This window comes from Aegilops tauschii, chromosome 4 (genome assembly GCF_002575655.3).
Source record: "Aegilops tauschii subsp. strangulata cultivar AL8/78 chromosome 4, Aet v6.0, whole genome shotgun sequence".
NCBI lineage: Eukaryota > Viridiplantae > Streptophyta > Magnoliopsida > Poales > Poaceae > Aegilops > Aegilops tauschii.
The window spans coordinates 520,740,956-520,757,646 of record NC_053038.3 but is presented as its reverse complement, the minus strand read 5'-3'; the positions used below and the strand labels follow the sequence as shown (position 1 = coordinate 520,757,646).

The following is a 16,691-nucleotide window of genomic DNA, read 5'->3' as shown; positions in this document are numbered from 1 at the left end:
ATCGAGAAATGAAGGCTACAATTTAAATACAATCGATCTTAGCTAGCTATCTGTTCACAATCTTCTTGCCCTTATTTTTCGTAAATGGAGTTCTTCTCTTGAACGGACGTCCTTTAGGTAGGGTGGTCCTGCTTCTTCTTGTGGTGTATGCTGGTACTTCATCATTGTCGTCATGTTCCATCTTCGGGTCGCCGTACTTGTCGAAGTCTTGCTCATTAGCGACTCCATCCATTCCGATGATCTTCCTTTTGGCTCTCCTCACGACAACACGACTGGGCTTTGACGGGTCGGTAATGAAGAAGCATTGGTCCACTTGGGAAGCTAGTACCCATGGCTCATTTTTCGCGGTGACGTTTGCGCCCGCGGTCTTGGATTTGGCTTCGGGTATAACCATGGTGGTGAAATACCGGTCTTCTTTTAGGACGCTCTTAGCCCATCTGACACGGAACATCAGGACCTTCTCTCCAGCGTAGCTCAGCTCCCAGATCTCCTCGATCCTTCCGTAATATCTGTCCTTGTCGTTACCGGTGTAGGATTCCATCGTTACCCCGGAGTTCTGTTAACCATCGCTCTTCATGTCCTTTCCCTCGGTGTAGAATGTGTAGCCGTTGATATCGTACGCCTCATACGTCATCAGGTTGTGCTCGGCGCCCTGTGACAAGGCGAATATGAGTTGTTCTTCCGCGGAAGAATCCTCATGTAAAGGGTACGACAAAAGCTTCTGCTTGAACCAACGCGTGAAACATGAGTTGTGCTCTTTGATTATATCTCCGTCCGTCCTCTGTTGGCCTCGGTCATTGTACGTCTTCTCAATAAAGGTTTTGTGCTCTACCACCCAAGGATCGACCACGTCTATGTGTTGTAGCGCGACTAGGTTTGCTCTTTCAAAGTCGGCGAGTCGACCCTCGAAGTCGACATGCATTTCGCGGCGACCCTCACGGTGACCCCATCCAGCGAGCCTGCCGAGGTGCCTGTTGACGGGCAGACCAACGGGGTTCTCGATGCCTAGATAATTCGTGCAGTAGGAGATGCACTCTTCGGTCAGAAAGCCCCTGGCTATGCTTCCATCTGGACGTGACATGTTGCGAACGTATCCTTTGATGACACCATTCATCCTTTCGAACGGCATCATGCTGTGCAGGAACGTCAGCCCGAGTTGGATGATATCCTCCACGATATGGACCAGCAGATGCACCATAATGTCGAAGAATGCGGGCGGGAAGTACATCTCAAGCTCGCATAGTATCACCACGATCTCTTCCTGTAGCCTTCTGAGTTGCCTCACGCCAACCGACTTCCGAGAGATGACGTCGAAAAAGTTGCATAGGACAAATAGCGTTTCACGGACGTGCGCGTCCATGATCCCACAGATTGCAACTGGAAGTATCTGCGTCATCAGCACGTGACAGTCGTGAGACTTCATCCCGCTGAACTTCGGCTTCGCTGAGTCTAGGTATCTGCTTATCTTCCCCGCGTAACCATAAGGAAGTTTTACTCCTACGAGGCAGGTGAAAAACTGATCGATCTCCTCCTGACTTAGAGTGAAGCACGCGGGAGGGAAGTCATTTCCGGTCTTCTTGGCCTTTTTGCCTTTGCGATGACTTTCCGTGTCCTGCTTCGCCTCATCATCATCATCATTAGCGTGAAGCTCCTCCCTGATGCCCATTGATTTCAAGTCTGCCCTTTCTTTCGGCCCATCTTTGGTCCTCTCTGGCATGTTGAGCAGGGTACCAAGCAGACTCTCGCACACGTTCTTCGTGATATGCATGACATCAAGGCTGTGAGGCACACGGTGGATCTTCCAGTACGGCAAGTCCTAGAAAACAGACCTCGTTTTCCATACCTTCAGCGGCGGCTCTTGCGCCTTTTGCTTCTTTCCCGGCTCTGGCGCCTTTTGCTTCTTTCCCGGCAGTGGGCAATCTTTCCAATTTTTCAACAGCTCATCTATTTCCTCGCCGCTCCTCGTACGCGGGCGTCTTCGGGTTTCGATTTCACCATCGAACAGATCCTTGCGTTTCCTCCATGAGTCATCATCGCGAAGCCACCTTCGATGTCCCATGAACACGGTTTTCGAAGACCCGGGATCTCTATCTAGCTGGCGATACGTTGTGTCATCCATGCACCTGACGCACCCAGAAAATCCGTGGACCACCTGCCCCGCGACATATCCGTAACCGAGATAGTCGTGCACCGTCGTGAGCAGTGCAGCTCTCATAGGGAAATATTCTTTCTCTGCGGCGTCCCACGTGTTGGCTGGCGTTTTCCACAGCGTGTCTAGCTCCTCTTTCAGCAGCCCCAGATACAGATTGATGTCGTTCCTTGGTTGTTTCGGCCCTTCAATTAGCATACTCATGTGAATGTACTTCCTCTTCATGCACAACCAGGGGGGAAGGTTGTACATCCACACAAACACAGGCCAGGTGCTATGTGTGCTTCTCTGGCTGCCAAACGGATTGACTCCATCGGTGCTCGCGCCCAGCACGATGTTCCTTGGATCGTTCCTAAATTCTGGGTGTTCGAAGTTCAACGCTTGCCACTGGCTCCCATCCTTAGGGTGACTCAGCATCTTGTCTTTTTTATTTATCTCCGGATCATTTGCGTCATCTTCTCACTTCTTCTCCTCCCTATCCGCGTGCCAACGCAAGAGCTTTGCTACCTTAGGGTCCGCGAAATACCGCTGCAGACGAGGAGTGATTGGAAAGTACCACACCACTTTTCGAGGAGCTTTCTTCCTCTTCTTGTATCGAGTGACGCCGCACACCGGACATATGGTAGACTCTGCGTGCTTGTCCCGATAAATGATGCAATTGTTCATGGACACATGGTATTTCACCCGCGGTAAATCCAGAGGACACACGATTTTCTTCGCCTCCTCGAAACTGGTCGGGCACTTGTTCCCTTTGGGAAGACGTTCGTGCCAGAATGACATGTTCTCGTCGAAGCATGCGTCGGTCATTTTGTGCTTTACCTTCATCTCCAGAGCCATGAGCGTTACTTTCAGGCGGGTATCCTCGGGCCTGCATCCTTCATACAATGGAGTAACCGCGTCTATCTCCAGTTGATCCAGCTTGGCTTTCTCTCGGGCGGCAGCTCTTGCGTTATCCGTCTGCTTGAGAAGCAGCTCTTGAATATGAGGGTCCTACACCCAGCCCATCGATGGTCCATCGTCGTCTGCTCCGGCATCTTCATCTTCATGATCATGCCCTTCGTCTACTCCAGCATCTTCCTCATCATCATGTCCGGCATCTTCTACATGATGACTGTGTACTGCATCTACTTCATGATCATGTCCTGGAGATTCTTTGTCTTCTCATCCGCCCTCGCCGCGGTTGTCTTGCTGCCCTTCCTCATTTCTTGCCGGCCGGCCCCCATGGACGACTTCATAATCATCTTCATCACCTTGCCACCGATAGCCATCCATGAAACCACGCAAGAGCAGGTCCCGCACCTGTACGGAATCCCGGTCCATAAGGCTCCTCAGCTTGCATCTTCGACACGGACATCTTATCTCCGTCTCGTTCTTTTGAAGCATCTCGGCCTTCGCGGAGCTCAAAAACCTATTCACGATGCCTTCGGTCATCGTGCGGACCATGGTCGCCTGCGGGGTAGAGCAAAACGATATTTTAGAACCAAGAAAAAATTTGGCATGACTTTGCCTAAAAATAGGACCAAAAAGAATGCATAGTGCCAAAATTCTCGCCGAAACGGAAATGAATCAACATTCCGGCAAAATATTAGCAACTATCGCATTTCAAATATCGGTACCTGCAAACACAAACATATATGCAACACCACAAACATATGCAACCCCACAAACATACATAGATCTAGCTAGGCCATAAAAAGTGCATGTGCACGTTGTTGGAGGGAGAAAAAAGTAGATCTACAACATAAAGAAAGCTTTCCCCTTACTTACCTATCAAAAAAGGTAATTTAACCACTTAATTTGGATGAATCTATGGTGCAAATGAGGTGAGGAGGAGGAGGCAGCCGAGACAAGCTTGGAGGAGGAGGTGGAGAGAATGAAGTGGGGAAAGTGAGTGTGTAGGTGGCTGTCCAAAATATCTAGCTGGTCCCAGGTTACTAATGGCGCACCATCCACAAATGCGCCATTAGTAACCCTGGTTACTAATGGCGCACCAGCTGGCGGTGCGCCATTAGTAGTTTTGCAAAAAAAACAAAAAATGATAGTAGTGGCACACGGGGTGACTGGTGCGCCATTACTAGTTAAAACTAGTAATGGCGCACTGTGCCCTGGTGCGCCATTAGTATTTTTGGAAAAAAGAAAAAAAATTGGTTAGTAGTGGTGCACGGGGTGACTGGTGCGCCATTACTTGTTAAAACTAGTAATGGTGCACTGTGCCCTGGTGCGCCGTTAGTAGTTTTGGAAAAAAAAAGAAAATTTGTTAGTAGTGGCGCACCATGGCTGTGGTGCGCCATTAGTGTAGACACTAATGGCGCACCAACACACGGTGCGCCACTGCTATATAGCAGTAGCGCACCGCATGTCTGGTGCGTCATTAGTGTCCATATTATCTCTAGCTCTTTTCCTAGTAGTGTGTGACCACCCAGCCTAGTAACTGGATGCACTGTTTACTCTAACAAATGGGGGCAGGTGAGGTTTGGTGTCATGAACCTAGGTAGGAAAGGCAACCGAGATTGTTAGATTTATGCACTGAACTGGTCATGATAAAACTTTTAGCACGAGGATGCTAACTACTCTTACTAAGGTCGTCATCTCTCTCCTTTTGGTTAGGCAGGTCCATTAATGTCGTCGCCTCTTCCTGCAAATACTCAAATACTGCGAGAGAAATTTGCCCAAGTAAATGCATATCTGACTACCGTGATGATAACAGGGGCTGCTACATATACAATTGTATTAGGTGGATTCGTGCATGGATCGACGCACCTCGATGTCTTCCTTGTCGGCACAATCCGCTAGCTACCGCGTTGTCTTATGTTGCTGGATTTCATGACAAATCTGTTGGAAAATATATATTTTGTTTATTAGTGGTCATAGTTTGGAAAGATAGATTGCATATATTTTATAATAACTTCTGGATTGAACAGGTTGATAAAAGTCCTTGTAAGATGTTAACTAGTCTTGCTAAGATCATATGAAAATTTCCTGCTCTCCATCATCATGGCCTCTGTGGCAGCTCTCCTTTTGGTTGGGCACTTCCTCCACTAATGCCGCCGCTTCTTCCTGAAAATACTCAACCACTTCGAGAAACATCTGACCAAGAAAATACCAGATTGACGTGATGATAACGTACAGGGGCTGCTACATATAGCAGATGTATTAGGTGGATTCATGTGTGGATTGACGTGCCTCGCTTTCTTCCTTGTTCACACACAATATGCCGCGTCGTCTTATGTTGATGGATTTCATGACAAATCTACAGGCAAATATATAATTTTATAGTTTGAAAAGCTCGATTGCACGCATTATTCTATATCAACTTCTGGAAAGAACAGGAGTAGTAGTCACTTTATATCTCTTAAGAAGTCATGCAGGCACCCATGAATCAAGCCCACGCATGAGTAGGTGACAAAATTTGTCAAGGTCAACCTTGAGGTAGAAAACGATTGATGGCCTTACATGACTTGGCTTTTCTCAACTGCTCTTTGACTAACTTTGTGCATACGCACCAGACCACCAGTTCAGACTCTGACCAAGTATGTGATACTGTATCTAATTACACTAGTGGAATATATATTTTGTTTATCTAATTACACTAGTGGAATATTTTCCTAAATGGTGACTTTTCCTGGAACCAGCCCTGCATGCATTGTGGCGACTCAGGAGAGAGTTTCACATTGCTCCTTTGAAGGGAAAACGTGTCTTAAAAGGAACCTGTAAAGTTATGCAAAATAGTTTATTCAGCAGCCGGAGACCCTTTCAATCTGTTGATCGGTTGCACTTGACTTTGTCTATTGCTCTGGAGTTCTGCGCCTATATAAACACATGCATCCCCTGCATGTTCAAACCATCGTCACTCACGCCACAAACAGAAATAGGAAGACGAGAGAACAGAAGAGCCAAAGACACTAAAACGAAATGGCATCCTCCTCTTCCTTTCTCCTCCTTGCTGCACTTCTTGCGTTAGTCTCATGGCAGGCCACTGCTTTTGATCCTAGCCCACTCCAAGACTTTTGTGTCGCCGACATGAATTCACCAGGTACTATCCGTTTTGTCATCATGTTTTCACCAAATACATATGTTGAAATCTATTTCCGGAAATTATATCCAAGTCGAAACAACTTTGTAAAATCTGAGCTTACATGTATATCTCTTGTGCCCCCAGTCCGTGTCAATGGGTTTGTTTGCAAGAACCCGATGGAGGTCAATGCAGATGACTTCTTCAAGGCGGCCAACCTCGACAAGCCTAGGCTGCCCAACAAGGTTGGATCCAACGTCACATTGATCAACGTCATGCAGATTGCTGGACTGAACACCCTCGGCATATCAATTGCGCGCATCGACTATGCTCCCTTGGGTCAAAACCCACCACATACGCACCCTCGCGCCACTGAGATCCTCACGGTGCTCGAGGGAACACTGTACGTTGGCTTTGTGACATCCAACCAGCCCGCCCCCAACAAAAACAAGTTCTTCTCCAAAGTGCTCAACAAAGGTGATGTGTTTGTCTTCCCCGTGGGGCTCATCCACTTCCAATTCAACCCCAACCCCCACCAGCCCGCTGTTGCAATTGCTACGCTAAGCAGCCAAAACCCAGGGGCTATCACAATTGCCAATGCAGTGTTTGGGTCAGACCCACCAATATCAGATGATGTTCTTGCCAAGGCATTTCAGGTGGAAAAGAATACAATAGACTATCTCCAGGCTCAGTTCTGGGAGAACAACCACTACTAAGACAGACATTTGTTAATTACCCGGAAGACCAGTGCACAAGTGAAGGACATGGTTGAGTTCCTAGATATGCATCCTAATCTATAAAATAAATGGAGCATATGTCATTCCATTCTGTGTCTGTAATCAGTGAATGTATTTCTACCTTCTGATTAATTGACTATATTATGTTTCTCACACTAATATGATCTCATTTGCTTCTTTTGGAATCTGACGTGTCTTATTTATCATAACAAATTAAAATTCTAGGTTCATTTCTCCTTGTTATGAAATAATAGATTATTATATGACAATTAATTATATGTTTAATGCTGGGTTGAACACCTAGGATTTTCTTGCAATACATGTGATGTATGCCATGGTTGGAACCCTGTTGTGCTCAGGATTGAATGTGAATGTTGAATTTGCAAAGGTTGCTTCCTGGAGTCGTTGTTGAGGTATCTCGCTTTCTGGTGCATGTAATAAGTAAGTTACGGTCCCTTTCCTATGGAGCTTGCTTTAGTTGTTTGAGCTTCCTTTTGGTTCAAAACTCTAGTAAGTTTGATTGGCGCTTTCTTTAATGGAAATCGATGAAGTAGCTTGTTGTATTAAAAAACATGTGAGCGTTACCTAACCCCCCCCCCCCCCCCCCCCCCCAATGATTATTATTTGAAATGTTTCTGCGTACCATGCTAGTGATAGAAGCATTTCATCTTGAAACAGAATTTCACCTGCTTTATAAAGGAAGCTACACAACCGAACGATACATGGTGTCAAGGAAATCCTCATACAAGATTATCAAAAAAAGCACAGCGAAACAAGCCAAACACGCTAACAAGCACAGAAAGTACACAACTAGATGCCTCGACCATTCTGCTGAGAAGAAGCACGGGAGAGGCTGGACCACCTTGATACCCAACCAGGACGGCCACCAACATGAAACCACGCACCACCTCGGATGATGGGAGAAACCACTGGACTTTGTTGCACTGTCACGACCCAACCACCGCCGGAGAGGACCCTCTGGCCTCTTCCTCTAAACAGAGGAGTGTCATCCATGTCGGCAAGCAGGAAGGACGAAGAGAGGATGTCGTCGCGTGTAAAAGATAGGTGCAAGCGATATTGCGAGTCACCAGAGTTCAAGGTAGGGTTGACTGGATCTCCACACCATTTTGAACATGCAGCCGCAACCGAAAGAAAGTTGCACTCACCGGCGACACCCCCAGGAGGGTCATGACGCAATGCACCACTACCACCGCATCTGTCGTGGCTGACAAGTGTATTCATCCTGAACTGGAGGAGAGGCATGGCGTTGCCCCCAAGAGGGATATGAGACCCGCAAGCATCACGGCCACAAGAATTGAGGCTCTGAGCTTTCATTCAGACCCTCCCCGGCACCTCGCCAATGGGGAATCAGGCCACCAGAACTACCACAATAGGTCGAGAACTCTAGCTTAGGATAAGGCCTTCGCCACCACTGACGGGCAACGGCTTCACCACGACTACCAGCCAGAATGCACCTCACCACCCCCATGACCAAGAAACACTGCCATGCTACTCAATGGAAAGTGAGACACACAGCCTGCCATCCAGGGTCGTTGTCCCGGCGTCCGACACTCCAACCTCGCACACCTGCACCAACATATGTTGGTCCAAGATCATTGGAGGGGGACATCAAAACCCTAGCAAGGCTTGGCCTGGCCCAAGCCCATAGCCACGGCCAGATCTGGTCAGACCAAGATTGTCAGTGACCCCATGTGACCACACTGGGTTGGTGCATGTAGGAACTCACCATCAGAGGACCCTCACCCATGAGCGAGGAAGTGCAGCCATTCCTCATTTGACCACGGTGCTGCCCCTAATCTGGGTGAGCGTCGGCTCCAGTCATAGTTCACTGATCCACACACACAAGTGAGGTGGACCACAACCGCACTGGTCATGGCATGCCATCTCAGCCAATTGGCACACCTCCAATAGCGATGGATAGCGGCGGTGCTACTACCGGGTCTTCAGCTTGTGTTCCATATCAGTTGCAGCCTTCAACTTCTTGAACGCTTCAAACGCCTCATATTTAGATCGTAGGAGAACGACCCACATGTATCTCGAGTAGTCATCTACCACAAGGAAGAACTACTTCTTTCCTGCGTGAGTTGCCGGGGTGACAGGCCACATAGATCACCATGGAGCAGCTCGACTGCATCACTTCCATGATAGGTAGACTGAGCAGGGTACGGCATGCGGTACTTTTTTCCAACTAAGCACCCGTCACATACTCGATCAACATGGTCGATAAATGGCATCCCGGATACCATCTCCATTTTGGACATCTTCTTCAAGGTGTATAAGTTAACGTGTCCAAATCTAGCATGCCATAACCACGAATCATCATCACTCTAGGCAAGCCAACACTCCGGTTGAGATTGATCAAGGTTGAGGATATAGAGCCTATTCCGCGTGTGTTTCACACGCGCTAGCACGTATCGGAGGTTGTCAAAGATCGTCATCACTCTATTCACAATATCCACCTGGCATCCATTCTCGTCAAGTTTTCCGATAGAGATGATGTTGTTGCGAAGCCGTGGGATGTAGTATACTCCAGTGAGTATGTGATGTTCTCCTGTGAGACCCTTGAAGAGGACAGAACCTTTCCCGCAAATCTCCACATCTGAACCATCACCGAACTTGACCGAGGCTTGAACATCATATTCTAGCTCGAGGAATTTCTCCTTGCACCCTGTCATGTGGTTACTAGCACCCGTCTCTAGATACCATGACACGTTCTGGTTTCTGGATAAGTTTGGTATTACATTCTTCTCATGAAGCAGCAACTTATGGTTTGGTTTCACAACCACCATTCGGACGAGATCACAAACTTCGGCCATCAAAATACCTGGACGTTCGTCTTCCTGCTTCGCCAAATTTGCCTTGATCTCCCACTTGTTAGGATTCGGACAATCCTTCGCAAAGTGACCCATCTCGTTACAGTTATAGCACTTTACCTCAAACATACCCAAGTTCTGTGGCTTCCGCTATTTAGATCTGTCCGCCTTACACCTTGTGGCTTGCCTGTTCCTTTGCCTTTTCTGGTTTGTCCGCTGTGCTTCGCGCTGCTCGAGCCTTCGCCAACGTTGCGCCTTACTTTGCTACTTGGGGACTCCCAATCTATGCGCAAGTACATGAGTTGGTCACCACCTCCTCCTTTGCCGTTCCGACAGTCACGAGCATTCTCTTCCCATGTCGCAAGCGTCCGATCACTAGTAGAAAACAAGACTTTCGTCCGGAGCATTACTCCCGGTCTGGTTTGGGCCCGGGACTAATGTGATCATTAGTCCCGGTCCCAACGGCTAGGAGCGGATGGGGGCACGGCTACCATTAGTCCCGGTTCATTTTTGACCTATAGTCCTGGTTGGTGATACCAACCGGGACTAAAGGGGTGGTGGCAGGCCGGCGTGAGGCTGGGGTCCCCACGAGCCCCTTTAGTCCCAGTTGGTATCACCAACCGGGACTATAGGTGGACCTTTAGTCCAGGTTTGTATCACCAACCGGGACTAAAGATGTCCCCATATAAACCCATGCTTCATCCAGCCCTAGCTCGAGCTCATCCTCTCTGTTTTCTCCTTTCTCTCCTATCTGTTCTTCCCCTTAGCTCGAGCTCATCCTCCATTTTTGCCAAGATTTGTCAAGATTTGAGGCACCCCATCTATCCAAGTGTTCTAAAAGGTTAGCAACTTTGTCCTTTCATCTCTCATTGATAGTTTAGCTCATGCAATGCTCTATAAGAATAGTCATTTGCGTGTTTTAGTTTGGTAGTAATTATGTTTGAGTTTATTTGATTTATATGCAATTTGGGATCAAATTAACTTCTTAGTTCATATGTGTGGGTGTGGTTTACTTAGTGCCTTCCCGTCCCCGTCCTCACCGCCGTCGATCGCCCGCGTCGTCCCGTCGCCGGCACCACCTTGGTAAGGCTCTTGTTCTTATCCTTTTTGTTAAAAGAATCGTATTTCTATGATTTATATAGTTGCTAGTATAATTTCCTTACTTGTATGATTGTTTGTTATACGTAGTGCCATGGTTTTGATATCCGTCACCGTCGGTCCTCGTCCAGTTTATGATTCGGATGTGGTATAATATCTTTTATAATTATTTGCTGCATTTCGTGTTTATGACAATTATGCCCATCAAGTTAACATAGATATTTTTATCTAGAAGGTATGTGAACCGGAAATTGCAACCGACCTTCTTGTCGAGAAGTTAAATTTAGTTGAAAAAGAAAACGAGTATTTGAAAGAAAAATTGAAAAGAATGGAAGAAGAGAAGATGAAATTGGAGTTATATGTTGTCGATGTCGTCGATGATCACAAGATCAAGGTGGATGCAATGCGCTAGAAGATTAGAAAATATGCCGTTAATAAAGCGATTCCGCCCGATTTTTATCGCAACTATGATGAAGATGTTAAAATGATTGATGTTACACCTATTGAATCTTCATTTAGTAATATAAAGCTTGATGATAATGGGACTGAAGAAGAGTCAACTATAGCTAGAAGGCGTCCCAATTGTTCGGAGGATGATGATCTTATTGAAAAAATTGAGAAAAGTCGGTTTGGAGAGGTCAATGATACGTCCATTTTGCATCATGTTTACCTACTGTTATTTATAATGTCTTTATGCATAATAATGCTTTTTGGAGTAATTCTAATGCCTTTTCTCTCATAATATGCAAGGTTCACATAAAGAGCGAGAATACCGGCAGCTGGAATTCTGGACCTGAAAAAGCTACGTCAGGCCACCTATACTGCACAACTCCAAATGAGCTGAAACTTCACAAAGATTTTTTATGGAATATATAATAATTATTGGAGCAAATAACTACCAGAGGGGGTGTGACGCCCCCGATTTGACCGTACACTAATCATGCACGCAAATGTGTACGATCAAGGTCAGGGACTCACGGGAAGATATCACAACACAACTCTACAACATAAATAAGTCATACAAGCATCATAATACAAGCCAGGGGCCTCGAGGGCTCGAATACAAGTGCTCGATCACAGACGAGTCAGCGGAAGCAACAATATCTGAGTACAGACATAAGTTAAACAAGTTTGCCTTAAGAAGGCTAGCACAAACTGGGATACAGATCGAACGAGGCGCAGGCCTCCTGCCTGGGATCCTCCTAACTACTCCTGGTCGTCGTCAGCGGCCTGCACATAGTAGTAGGCACCTCCAGTGTCGTAGGTGTCGTCGTCGACGGTGGCGTCTGGCTCCTGGACTCCAGCATCTGGTTGCGACAACCAGATAGAAAGGAAAAGGGGAAAAGAGGGAGAGAAGCAACCGTGAGTACTCATCCAAAGTACTCGCAAGCAAGGAGCTACACTACATATGCATGGGTATATGTGTAAAGGGGCATATCAGTGGACTAAACTGCAGAATGCCAGAATAAAAGGGGGATAGCTAGTCCTGTCGAAGACTACGCTTCTGGACATCTCCATCTTGCAGCATGTAGAAGAGAGTAGATTGAAGTCCTCCAAGTAGCATCGCATAGCATAATCCTACCCGGCGATCCCCTCCTCGTCGCCCTGTTAGAGAGCGATCACCGGGTTGTATCTGGCACTTGGAAGGGTGTATTTTATTTAGTATCCAGTTCTAGTTGTCATAAGGTCAAGGTACAACTCTGGGTCGTCCTTTTACCGAGGGACACGGCTATTCGAATAGATAAACTTCCCTGCAGGGGTGCACCACATAACCCAACACGCTCGATCCCATTTGGCCGGACACACTTTCCTGGGTCATGCCCGGCCTCGTAAGATCAACGCGTCGCAGCCCCACCTAAGCACAATAGAGAGGTCAGCACGCCGGTCTAACCCTATGCGCGCAGGGGTCTGGGCCCATCGCCCTATGCACACCTGCACGTTGCGAACGCGGCCGCGAGCAGACCTAGCAACCCACACGATCACGGCGGTTACGTCAAAGCGGTCCAACACGGCGCGCGCCACTCAGTCGCTGACGTCAAGAAGGCTTCGGCTGATACCACGACGCCGGGATACACATAACTACTCCCACGTAGATGGTTAGTGCGTATAGACCAAATGGCCAGACTCAGATCAAATACCAAGATCTCGTTAAGCGTGTTAAGTAACCGCGAACACCGACCAGGGCCAGGCCCACCTCTCACCTAGGCGGTCTCAACCTGCCCTGTCGCTCCGCCACAAAGATCCACTCGCGGGTACTCCTACGAGCCGACCCGTCTTCAGTCATCACATGTGTCATGTATATAATATATAAGTATATACCCGTGATCACCGCCCAGGTGATCACGGCCCGATAGTATAGCACAGCAGACGGACAAGAATGTAGGGCCACTGATGGAAAACTAGCATCCTATACTAAGCAGTAGGATAGCAGGTAAGGGAAACAACTGTAGCAACAATGACAGGCTATGCAACAGAATAGGATTAATCGAGAGCAGTAACATGCTACACTACTCTAATGCAAGTAGTAGAGAGTAGAGTAGGCAATATCTGGTGATCAAGGGGGGGGGCTCGCCTGGTTGCTCTGGCAAGTAGGAGGGGTCGTCGACTCCGTAGTCGAACTGGGCAGCAGCAGTGTCGGTCTCGTAGTCTACCGGAGAGAAGAGGGGGAAGAAACAGTAAATACAATGCAAACATAAGCATGACGATGCGTGACATGACAATGAGCGGTGCTAGGTGTGACCTAACGCGACAGTAGGTGGTACCGGTGAAGGGGGGGAACATCCGGGAAAGTATTCCCGATGTTTCGCGTTTTCGGACAGACAGACCGGAGGGGGAAAGTTGCTAGATCGATAGGTTAGCGAGGTGTGGTGGACGAACAGACTGCGTATTCGGATTCGTCCCGTCGTTCTGAGCAACTTTCATGTAGAAAACATTTTCATCCGAGTTACGGTTTAAAAGATATGAATTTTCGAAGATTATTTGAATTTCTAGAATTATTTGAATTTAGCAAAAATGAATTATGACGTCAGCATGAGGTAATGCTGACGTCAGCAGGTCAACAGGTCGGCTGACCAGTCAAACCAGACAGGTGGGTCTAGTGGGACCCACATGTCATTGATAGGGCACTAACAGAGTTTTATAATTAACTTAAACAAGGTTATTAGTAGGTAGGCCCCACCTGTCAGTGCCTAATTAGATTAATTAATTAGTTTTATTTATAAAAAACATTTTTTTGTTAATTATGCGGCGGGGCCCGCATGTCAGTGGCTGGGCCTGCCCAGTGAGCACGTTGACTGGGTTGACCCAGTCAACGGGGCCTGCGGGGCCCGCTGGCAGTGGCCCCAGGTGTGCCAGCTCAGCAGGCCGGCGGTTGAACGCCGGCGAGCACGAAAACGCGGCGGAGGGCGCTCGGCCCCGTCGGGATTCGTCTACAAGGGGCCTACACGGGCGCGGGTGGGTGCGTTCGAACGGGGAGAGCCCGCCGCGTCGCGTGGTGAGACCGGCCGGAGCTGGAGCTGCCGGAAACGGCGCCGGCGACGAGCAAAAGCGGCGCCGGAGTTCGGGCTGGAGCGGGTGCGGCGTTAGAGCGCGCGAGCGGCCAAACTAGCCAGCTAGGCGTGTGCTGCATGATGCGGTCAAGCTAACGGGCATACGCCCATGACCAATTGGTCACCGGAGGCCCGCCGGCGATGAACTCCGCGGCGCTGCGTTCGGGCGCGCGTGGGGAAGCAGCTAGGGGGCGCGCGAGAGCGAAAGGACAGGGGAGGAGGGGGATAAGCTCACCGCGCGGCACACGGAGGCCGGTGAGAGGCTTAGGAGCAGCAGGTCGGTGCCGGGGAAGAAAGGGGTCGTCGGCGACCGAAGTTGAAGACGAGCTCGGTGTGCTCGTTGTAGGGGCTCCGGTCTCCAACGGGCTGCACCAGACGAAGCAGCGGGCGACGGCGGTCCTTGGAGACACCGTGGGGCGGCGAGGTGGGCACGGTGGCCGTGTGAACGACGGAGAACGGCGGCGACCGCGTCGGGCGTGGGGAAGGAAGGAGCGGCGTGGATCTGGGGGGGAAGAGAGAGGCGCAGAGGCCGAGAGGTGAGCGGGGGCGAGTGGGAGAGGGGCCCGAGGAGGCGGGGGGCGCTGGCGTCCTTATCCTCCCCGTCGCCGGCGAGGGGGTGCGGCGGGGACCGGCCCCTGTTCCGACCCCGGTCGGGGGAACAGGGAAGGGGGGGCGAGTGGGAGAGGTGGGCTAGGCCGGCTGGGCCGGGGGTCGGCCCAGTTGGGCCAGGGGTCCAGTGGGGGGGGCCTTCTCCTTCTGCTTTTTTCCTTTTTTCTTTGTCTGTTCTGTTTTCTGTTGTATTTTCTTTTTATTTGTTTATTTTCTTTTCTGTTTTATTTCATTTAAAAGTATTTAGGCATTTTATAAAAATGTGTTTTCTCCACAATAATTATCACTGCAATTTCTGGCATGGCCCGAACATTTTTGTTTAAATTTTGAAAACTTTTATTTTCCACTTTTAAATTTAATTGAAGTTTGAATTAGGAGTTTGAAAAGAAATGTGATTCAAATGTGATCAAGCCCTGTTTAGCAACATGATTAGCTTAATCACAGAGAGTTACTGTAGCATGATTCTCGAGGTGTTACAGGGGGCCCACCAGGTGGGCACAACCCACCTGGGTGCGCCAGGGCCCCCAGGCACGCCCTGGTGGGTTGTGCCCTCCTCGGCCCACCTCCGGGGCCCCTCTTTTGGGAGGACTTTTGGGACGAAGCGCCACCGTCTCGAGTCAGAACTTGGGCAGGAGAACTTTTGCCCTCCGGCAGAGCGATTCCGGCGGGGGAACTTCCCTCCTGAAGGGGGAAATCATCGTCATGATCATCACCAACATCCCTCCCATCTTGGGGAGGGCAATCTCCATCAACATCTTCAACAGCACCATCTCCTCTCAAACCCTAGTTCATCTTTTGTGTTCAATCTTTGTACCGGAACCTTAGATTGGTGCTTGTGGGTGACTAGTAGTGTTGATTACATCTTGTAGTTGATTACTATATGGTTTATTTGGTGGAACATTATATGTTTAGATCCATTATGCTATTTAATACCCCTCTGATCTTGAGCTTGATTATCATTTGTGAGTAGTTACTTCTGTTCTTGAGGTCACTTGAGAAATCTTGTTGCAAGTAATCATGCGAACTTGATATGTGTTCGATATTTTGATGATATGTATGTTGTGATTCCCTTAGTGGTGTCATGTGAACGTCGACTACATGACACTTCACCTTATTAGGGCCTAAGGAAATGCATTGTGGAGTAGTTATTAGATGATGGGTTGCGAGAGCGCCAGAAGCTTAAACCCTAGTTTATGCGCTACTTCGTAAGGGACTGACTTGGATCCAAAAGTTTAATGCTATGGTTAGATTTTATTTTAATACTTTTCTCATAGTTGCGGATGCTTGCGAGGGGGTTAATCATAAGTAGGAGGTTTGTTCAAGTAAGAACATCACCTACGCACCGGTCCACCCACATATCAAATTATCAAAGTAGCGAACATAAATCAAACCAACATGATAAAACTGACTAGATGAAATTCTCATGTACCCTCAAGAATGTTTCACTTATCATAAGAGACCGTCTTGGCCTGTCCTTTGCCTCAAAAGGATTGGGCTGCCTTGCTGCACTTTTATTACCGTTACCGTTACCTGCTCGTTACAAATTATCTTGCTATCAAACTACTCGTTACTTATAATTTCAGTGCTTGCAGAGAATACCTTGCTGAAAACTACTTTTCATTTCCTTCTGCTCCTTGTTGGGTTCGACACTCTTACTTATCGAAAGGACTACGATTGTTCCCCTATACTTGTGGGTCATAAAGG

At 48.3% G+C, this 16,691-nt stretch overlaps 1 protein-coding gene across 1 annotated transcript; it reads left to right on the top strand.

Annotated features, from left to right (window-relative positions):
• Nucleotides 1-5,991: 5,991 nt before the first annotated feature.
• LOC109777630 (germin-like protein 8-5) lies at nt 5,992-7,057 on the top strand. Its single transcript, XM_020336235.4, has 2 exons — nt 5,992-6,182; nt 6,309-7,057. The coding sequence occupies exons 1-2, from the start codon at nt 6,062-6,064 to the stop codon at nt 6,875-6,877; spliced, it is 690 nt and encodes a 229-aa protein (XP_020191824.1). The 5' UTR covers nt 5,992-6,061; the 3' UTR covers nt 6,878-7,057.
• The last annotated feature ends 9,634 nt before the right edge of the window (nt 7,058-16,691 follow it).

Excerpts from the sequence above, each read along its gene's own strand:
- LOC109777630 (XM_020336235.4), top strand. The coding sequence starts at position 6,062 with ATGGCATCCTCCTCTTCCTTTCTCCTCCTTGCTGCACTTCTTGCGTTA. Across the intron at positions 6,183-6,308 it reads CGCCGACATGAATTCACCAG|TCCGTGTCAATGGGTTTGTT; the intron begins GTACTATCCGTT and ends TTGTGCCCCCAG.